The sequence below is a fragment of the Oncorhynchus kisutch genome, linkage group LG20 (assembly GCF_002021735.2).
Source record: "Oncorhynchus kisutch isolate 150728-3 linkage group LG20, Okis_V2, whole genome shotgun sequence".
Classification (NCBI taxonomy): domain Eukaryota; kingdom Metazoa; phylum Chordata; class Actinopteri; order Salmoniformes; family Salmonidae; genus Oncorhynchus; species Oncorhynchus kisutch.
This window is the reverse complement of record NC_034193.2, coordinates 14,518,877-14,528,293: the sequence shown is the minus strand read 5'-3', so window position 1 is coordinate 14,528,293 and position 9,417 is coordinate 14,518,877. Positions and strand designations below refer to the sequence as shown.

General features: G+C 40.7%; 1 protein-coding gene across 1 annotated transcript; it reads right to left on the bottom strand.

The window, feature by feature from the left end:
* Positions 1 to 6,533: 6,533 nt before the first annotated feature.
* Positions 6,534 to 8,946, bottom strand: LOC109866043 (interferon-induced protein with tetratricopeptide repeats 5-like). The gene is made up of 2 exons (XM_020454596.2): positions 8,621 to 8,946; positions 6,534 to 8,455 (listed from the first exon to the last, which is right to left on the bottom strand). The coding sequence occupies exons 1-2, from the start codon at positions 8,653 to 8,655 to the stop codon at positions 7,033 to 7,035; spliced, it is 1,458 nt and encodes a 485-aa protein (XP_020310185.1). The 5' UTR covers positions 8,656 to 8,946; the 3' UTR covers positions 6,534 to 7,032.
* Between the last annotated feature and the right edge of the window lie 471 nt (positions 8,947 to 9,417).

Genomic DNA, 9,417 nt, shown 5'->3' with positions numbered 1-9,417 from the left:
CTGGGATTACATGAAGAGAGAGAAGCACCTGAGGCTGCATAAATCCACAGAAGAACTGGGGTTAGTTCTCCAAGATGTTTGGGTAAACCTACCTGCCGAGTTCCTTCAAAAACTGTGTGCAAGTGTACCTAGAAGAATTGATTGTTTTGAAGGCAAAGGGTGGTCACACCCAATATTGATTTGATGTAGCTTTTTCTTCTGTTCACTCACTTTGCATTTTGTTCATTGATAAACATGAACTATTAACATGTCTATTTTTGAAAGCATTCTTACTTTACAGCATTTTTCACACCGGACTAAATCTTTTGCACAGCACTGTATATACTACCGCTCAAAAGTTTGGGGTCACATAGAAATGTCCTTGTTATGAAAGAAAAGCCCCCAAAAATTGTTCATTAAAATAACATCAAATTGATCAGAAATACAGTGTCGACATTGTTAATATTCTAAAGAAAAAGCCCACAAATGCTGATGCTCCAGATACTCAACTAGTCTAAAGAAGGCCAGTTTCATTGCTTCTTTATACAGAACAACAGTTTTCAGCTGTGCTAACATAATTGCGAAAAGGTTTACTAATGATCAGTTAGCCTTTTAAAACGATAAACTTGGATTAGCTAACACACAAAGGGGGAAGCTTGCAAGCCGAAAAACACCATCCCAACCGTGAAGCACGAGGGTGGCAGCTTCATGTTGTGAGGGTGCTTTACTGCAGGAGAGACTGGTGCACTTCACAAAATAGATGGCATCATGAGGAAGGAAAATTATGTAGATATATTGAAGCAACATCTCAAGACATCAGGAAGTTAAAGCTTGGTCGCAAATGGTTCTTCCAAATGGACAATGACCCCAAGCATACTTCCAAAGTTGTGGCAAAATGGCTTAAGGACAAGAAAGTCAAGGTATTGGAGGGGCCATCACAAAGCCCTGACCTCAATCGTATAGAAAATGTGTGGGCAGACCTGAAAAAGCGTGTGCTAGCAAGGAGGCCTACAAACCTAACTCAGTTACACCAGCTCTGTCAGGAGGAAAGGGCCAAAATTCACCCAACTTATTGTGTGAAGCTTGTGGAAGGCTATCCGAAACGTTTGACCCAAGTTAAACAATTTAAAGGCAATGCTACCAAGTACTAATTGAGTGTATGTAAACTTCTGACCCACTGGGAATGTGATGAATGAAAAAAAAGCTGAAATAAATAATTCTCTCTACTATTATTCTGATATTTCACATTCTTAAATAAAGTGGTGATCCTACCTGACCTAAAACAGGGAATATTTACTAGGATTATATGTCAGGAATTGTGAAAAACTGAGTTTAAATGTATTTGGCTAAGGTGTATGTAAACCTCCGACTTCAACTGTAGATATTCCATTAAAAATCAGTCGTTTCCGGCTACAATAGTCATTTACAACATTAACAATGTCTACACTGTATTTCGGATCAATTTTATGTTATTTTAATTGACAGAAAAAATGCTTTTAATTCAAAAACAAGGACATTTCTAAGTGACCCCAAACTTTTGAATGGAAGTATATGTGTATATATACATATATGTCATTTTTTTGCTCAGAAAACTTGGGGGGGGGGGGCAAATAAAACCACCTGGCCTGTTGGGCCATGTTGGGCCCTGGTCTATGATCTATCAAAAGGGATGATAATGGACACCTCTTTATGACTGGAACTACTTATGAGTTAATGATGAATTAATTATTCATTTATAAAGGTTGGTGATGTACATTTTCATACCAATTTCATATACAGTAATTGATGACATTAAATACGGGATGATTGTCTTTATACTGTAGGGTAGTGGACATCAAATTGCATAGTTGCGTAAAGATATACAACATTGATTATTACATGCAGCATGTTACAGTGTAGTTAAGTCAGAGGGCTAGGAGGACAATTCTCTTGTTCTATATTAGAACAACCCTTGTTGGACCTTTCTGAGCTTGGAATTAAAGGTGTACTCAGCCATATGACATCATACTGAATGGGTAATGTCATATTTGTTGATTCTACCCATAATGGATTAAGATGAAAGGGGAGGTGTCCTGGCACCCTTGGTTTAATTGCATGAGCACCACTGTCATTGACAATGTACATTTAGACTCTGTAAAGCCCTGAAAGCTGTTACAACTTCAAGAAGACTCAGACTATGCAATGGTTTTCCTCCTCTTCATCTGAAGAGGAGAGGCGAGAAGGATCGGAGGACCAATATGCAGCGTGGTAAGTGTCCATGGTTGTTTATTTAAACACATAAACTGAACACTCCATATAAAAACAATAAACGTAAACAACCGAAACCGAAACCAGTACCGTGTGGTGTAAAACACAGACACGGAAACAATCACCCACAAAACCACAGTGAAACCCAGGCTCCCTAAGTATGAATCAGAGACAACTAACGACACCTGCCTCTGATTGAGAACCATACTAGGCCGAACACAGAAAAACAACCTAGAAACACAAAACATAAAACGCCCACCCAACTCACGCCCTGACCAACTAAAACAAACAATTAACACAATAACTAGGGTCAGAACGTGACAGACTAGCACTAAGAATTTTGATGTTGATTGTTTTATCTTTCAATTATTTTTTTGTCATACGGTAGTGGAAATAATAACTTTTATTTATTCATTAAAGCGTATTGTAAAGACCATATGTTTATTCAAAATGTCTTACTTCAGGTTGCTCAAGCACCACCAGGATGGCTACTGGCTGGAGGAAATATGTATTTTTCTTTAGATTCAGTTCTTGATATGTCCTCTGATAAACCCTCCCCTCGTACCAAAGCTGCTAAGCTCACCATGTCATTCTTGAAGGATCTCAATTTACTAGACATCTGGAGACAGATGCACCCACAGGATCAGGACTACTCTTTTTATTCACTCCCACACAACAAACACACACACATACATATGTAGATAACTTTTTGCTATCAACCATACTGCTTCATAGAGTGTTAGATACCGATTATCTTCCCAGCTTGCTTAGTGACCATTCTCCTCTGGTATTATCAATCTCCATTCCTACCAAGGTAAATGGAGCATATAGATGGAGACTAAATTCTACACTCCTGAAGGAACCTGAATTTTGTGCATTCATCATAGAGCTGATCAATAGATTTTAATTTGACAAACAAACCCTCTGCTCCTGACAGTTTCATTCTTTGGGACGCATTGAAAGCCTATCTGAGGGGACAGATCATTGCCTATACTAAAGGGCTGAAGAGAAAACACAGTGCTGAACTGAATGCCCTTGAATCTGAAATATCTAAACTAGAGAAAACCTGCCAAAGAGGCCCGACTAAAGACCTATAAAGGCTTTTGGTAAATAATAAACTGAAATATAATACCCTGAACACTTATCAAGCTGAGAGGGCCATCACTAAATCAAAACAACGTTACTACGAGCTTGGAGAGAAAGAACACAACGTATTGGCATGGCAACTGAAAGCAGAGGAAAGTAAGAGGACAATTAACGCTATAGAAACTCTTACTAACAAGATATCTTTCGACCCTACAGAAATGAATGATACTTTTAAGAAATATTACGAGGACCTCTATACTTCCCAATCAAGCGATTGTCTATCACTCCTTTCTCTCCTCTCTCAACCGTCCATGCCTGTCAGAGGGCACCTGAGTGAACAATTCTCAGTCCCTGAATTGTTGGAGGCCATTACATCTTTACCTTCTAATAAATCTCCTGGAGAGGATGGCTTCCCTCCAGAGTTTTATAAATAATTTAAGGAGCTGTTGGTACCCTACATTATGGGGGTACTTAAAAAAGCTGGGGAGGACTACTGCTTCCGAGGGTCTTTCTCTCAAACTGTGATTACGGTAATTCCCAAGAAATCTAAAAACCCACTAAAGTGCACCTCCTATAGACCAATCTATATCCTTAATACAGATTGTAAACTGGTCACCAAGATGCTAACTAAGAGACTGGAGTCATGTCTCCTCCTGTTGGTCAACCCAGATCAGACTGGATTCATAATTAATAGATTGTCCTCCAATAATCTCAGAAGGTTCTTTGATATAATTCACCTTGCTAACAAAAACAAAATACCTAGTGTCGCAGTCTCCCTCGACGCCGAAAAGGCCTTTGATAGGGTCAAATGGCTATATCTCTTTCACATCTTGGAAATGTTTGGTTTAGACAGCTAGGATTGCTACCAATGGGATTACTTTGTCCTCTTTCCCTCTCTATAGGAGGAACAGACAAGGTTGCCCAAATAGCCCCCACCATCGAACAGTTGGCTGAGGCCATTAGAACATGTGCTGACATACATGGCTTTGAGGTAGGGCACCATACCCATAAGTTATCACTTTTTGGGGATGACCTTATCTTATTTCTAACAAACCCAGAACATTCTCTCTCTCACTTACAGAACCTATTACAGTATTATAGTTATATCTCTGGATATAAGATCAATTTTGATAAAAGAGAAACCTTAACATTGTCTGTATTTGACCATCATACCATGAAGCATAAGTTTCCTTTTAGATGGTCGCCTGTGGGCTTCACATATTTGGGCATAATGGTGGATGGTAACCTGAACAACCTCTATAAACTCAATCTGGACAGTTTGTTGCAAAAGGTGGAGGGTGACCTGTGTAAATGGACAGATTTACCTCTCACTGTACTTGGTTGGATTAATATAATTAAAATGAATGTTCTATATTTGTTTCAATCTCTCCACATCCCTGTGTCCGCAGCATTATTTTCCTCTTTCGACAAGCTGACCAGACAGTTTATCTGGCACCTCAAAACCCTTATGGTTAGTCTGGACAAACTGACCCTTTGTCAGTCCCTGATCTGTTTCACCTTTTTTAGTGATTGTCTCCACCCCCCTCAAGGGTTGTTCCTGTTTTCTAGTTTCCCGGGTGTTTACCTTTTCTGCCTGCCCTGACCCTGACTGCCGTCCTGTACCTTCGCCCCACCTATCTGGATTACTGAACCCTGCCTGCCCTTAACCTCTCTTTTCACTGCCCCGGTTGGATTAATAAACTGTTGTTACTTCTGGATCTTACCTGAAACGTGATACCCTTGATTATGGTCAAGGGGGCTTAAACCTCCCCAATTTCAGAATGTATTACTGGCAGTCTAGATATCTGGGTCAGAGGTTTAACAATGGTCCTTCTCCCTCATGGTTGAACATTGAAAAGTTTGATGTACATGAGGACACGGGCAGAATTGTTTAACAAATGGTACATGAAATCTATAAAAACTATCACAGACAACCCTTTAATTACACATTCTGCTTGGCATGGTGCAAACTGCATGAGCTGTAAAGACGAGAGGAATTTTGTTCCCCTAAAACCCCTCTACGGAACAATAGATTGATTCTTGTGTTTTTCCAGAATAGTAACTTTAGACCATAGTCAAATAAGGATATAACTCTTCTGGAACATTGCTATGAGGAGGGAATTCTTATGTCCTTCAAACAGCTGAAACAGAAATACCATCTGTCTAACAAGGACTTCTTAAATTCCTACAACTACAACATTTTATTAGGGTGAATCTCAAGGGCCAAGGGAACCTACCTAAGATGTCACCCAATGAACAACTCTGCCATGCAGACCAACCACTGTTTAGGACCATTTCCCGTGTCTACGATGCTCTCAACTAGATAAACGCCGACTTGGATGGGAAAAAGACCTGGGTATTAATCTTGATTAGGGACTATGGAGTGACCTATGCAGGGATGGTGTTATATCCACATTGAACTCCAGATACAGACTGATCCAGTTTAATTTCCTCCATCAGCTCTATATCACCCCATCTAGACTGCACAAGTTCAACCCTGATATCTCCTCTCTCGGTTTAAGATGTGGCTCAGATGAAGGAACATTCCTTGGCAGTGTTCAAAACTACAGTTTCTGGCAACGGGTATGCAATACCATTTCCTCAATTCATGGGGCTGCATTCTGTCACGTTCTTAGTAGTTCTTGTGTGTTTTCCTTGTTTTAGTGTTGGTCAGGACGTGAGCTGGGTGGGCATTCTATGTTGTGTGTCTAGTTTGTCTGTTTCTGTGTTTGGCCTGATATGGTTCTCAATCAGAGGTAGGTGTTAGTCATTGTCTCTGATTGGGAACCATATTTAGGTAGCTTATTTTGTGTTGGGGTTTGTGGGTGATTGTTTCCTGTCTTTGTGTCTATGCACCAGATAGGACTGTTTTCACATTTGTTGTTTTGTAATTTGAAGTGTTCAGTTGGGATTTATTATTAAAGAAGATGAACACTCACCACGCTGCGCTTTGGTCCTCTCTTTCCCAGGAAGAAAGCTGTTACACCTTCCCTTTAGACCCAAAGATCTGTCTACTGGGTAACTTTACTAATTACAATCTTAGGCCACGTCATACTATAAAGCTAACAGAAATATTGCTAGCGATTGCCAAGAAATGTATTGCCTTGAAATGGAAATCGGATTCCTCCCTGCCAGTTGCAATGTGGCTATCGGAAGTTAATAGTTTTATCCCACTGGATAAAATGACTTACTGCTTGAGGAATAATTTGGAGACATTTGACAACCTTTAATTGTTTATATGGAGAATCTCCCCTTACATCACATTGATTTCATCTCTATATATTCCTCATGTAATGTTTCACACTTAATGTATAATAGGTAGCTTCACTCACATTCTTGTCTGTCGTCTTGAAAGGTTATTGTCACTTTGTTATATTGTTGTCCAATATCTTCTAATTTTTGTTTTGAATGTTCTTAATCGGAAAATGCAAAAATAAACAACAAAAGTGTGTTGTGAATAAAAGTGCAGTAAATGCCTGTAAACCTAAAAGCGCATGTAGAATACAATATATTTTATAACTATATCTTCAAATGACCCAAACCATATTTCCACACACAAACATATCAATTTCATTTTTTTTTGTTACTATGCTAAATAATATCAATCTTGAATCAGGGAGAATTTAAACTAAGTCTAACAAAGATTTAAGTGGAGGCATGCACACTTTCAGGCTTTATTACTAGATTACAGAGTGCAGATTCATGTTTGACTCCGGAGTATTATTGCTGAAGGGACAGGCGAAGTTCACAGAGCGCAGAGAGGTATTTGTCATTGCAATCATGCACAACAGCCTTATCATACCACTGTACGGCCTGTTCTTTCTTCCCCTGCATTCTATAGACAAACCCCAGAATACCACAGGCCTCTCCATCCATGGGGTCTTGGGAGATGCGCCTCTCTGCGATCATCTTCAGTTTCTGGGCACAACTCTTCCCATCGGCAGTGTCTTTCTGTAGTTCCAAACCTTCTGTGTAGTGCTTGATGGCCAGAGGTTCACATTTGTTGTGATACTGCTGGAACTGGCCATAGTTGAAGTTGACCACCTGCAGACTGTCATCCTTAGCTAGGGCTTTCTCAAAGGTTTTCTTGAACAGTTCCTCTGCCTTGGTGATGTCTTTATCCTCTCCGTAGAGCAGTGCCAGCTCAGCCATGGCATAGATGAAGGAAGGCTTCAGTGAAGTAGCCATCTCCAGATGTTGAATGCACTTACGGAGTAGCTGCTGGATCTCAGCCCCCTTACCATGGAAGCTTCCACTCTTGCATACTGAGATCTTTTTCCTCTTGTAGCAGAGAGCCAATTGATGGTGTATTATGGCAGACTGGCTTGTACGCTTTAGTGCTCTGTGCAACAGAGCAATGGACTTGTCAACGTGCCCCTGCTGTCGGAGAAACTTCCCTACATAACGTGTCACGTGCGGACAGTCTGGGGACATATCCAGAGCTTTCTCCACCAACTCCTCTGCCTCCCCAAATATTTTATAGACAGCCAGTTTCAGGCCCAGAAGGACCATGAGGACCGCGTCTTGTGGGTTAATCTCTATGGCACGTCTCAGTTGTTTAATAGCTGGTGAGTCATTAACACTTGAGAGCTCTTTTTCTGTACGATACAATGCAATGGCGTAACCTGCATTCCACGCACTCTCCTCAAACTCCAGCTCCAGAGCTTTCTTGAAGCATTCTAGTGCTTTGTTATAGTATTTATAGGAGAACTTGAGGAAGGTCCAACCCTTCTCACCATAGACCTCAGGATGGAGGACAGATGTGGAACTAGTTGGAAACTTCTCTTTCATCTCCTCCAGTTTCTCTAAGTAACTCTGGCACTTGATGTAATCACCCACATGGTAATGTAACCAGGAAAGGTCTCCATAGGGGACAATGAGATGTTTCTCACAGTCCTCACCATGGTACTCTCTCGTGAGCTCCTCAGCCTTCAACAAGTTAGCCATTGCCTCTTCTGGGTAACCCTTCAGGTATTTGATGTAGGCCAGATTGCTGAATGTCCGTGCAACCCCTGCCTCTTTCCCGAGACCTAACTCAATCTGGTCCTTGAGCCTGGTCTGTAGATTATCAATATCCATGTCATCTTGCCTCAAATCCCAGGTGAAGCGGCACTCCAGTTGAAGTAGTTTGGTTAAAATGGAGCTGAAAATAATATATTTTAGTGACTATGTTATTGACAATTTTACACAGCTCATTATTTCAAAATTATAGATTTCGGCATGTGTTCATTCAGAATCTAATTTTGTTCTCTGTGTTACCATGTGCTTAGTAAAGTAGTCATACAAAGATATAAGATGGCAAACTTACCTCATTTCAATAGTTGTAAAGTTGCACCAGCACATAAAGCAACAATGCTCAGGTGGCCACACTGATAATGAACACCTTGTGTGCTGGCCTGCTGTCACACCATGCGCGTTCCCTGCCCAGCTATAATATTTGTTAATATTACGCCGTTCCTTGCCCAGGTACAATAATTGTTTGTATTAAGCAGAAGTATAAAGTAGCCTACGGAAGTTGACACATTTACAACAATAGTACCAATTGGCGTTCCTATATGAAGCGAAAGGATGAGTATCGTCACTCTGGAAGACTAGTACAGTAGCCTAAGTTTCGTTTCTTCTCAGCCAGTGAACGATTACCTCACGTGGGAGTGTCCTTGAATGGATGACGCGCGCGGCCTCAGTGAGAGTGCTGTGCGCAATAGACATAACACGGCACATATTTTGTGTTTGTATTTATTATGGATTCCCATTAGCTGCTGCCAAGGTAGCAGCTACTCTTCCTGGGTTCCGGCAAAATTAAGGCAGTTTATACAATTTTAAAAACATTACAATACATTCACAGACTGTGTGCCCTCAAGCCCCTACTCCACCACTAGCACATACAGTACAACATCCACGTGTACCTGTGTATAGTGCGTATGCTATCGTGTGTGTATGTATGCGTCTGTGCCTCTGTTTGTGTTGCTTCACAGTCCCTGCTGTTCCATATCTGTTTTTTAAATCTAATTTTACTGCTTGCCTGAGTTACTTGATGTGGAATAGAGTTCTATGTAGTCATGGCTCTATTTACCACTGTGCGCCTTCCACAGTCTGTTCTGGACT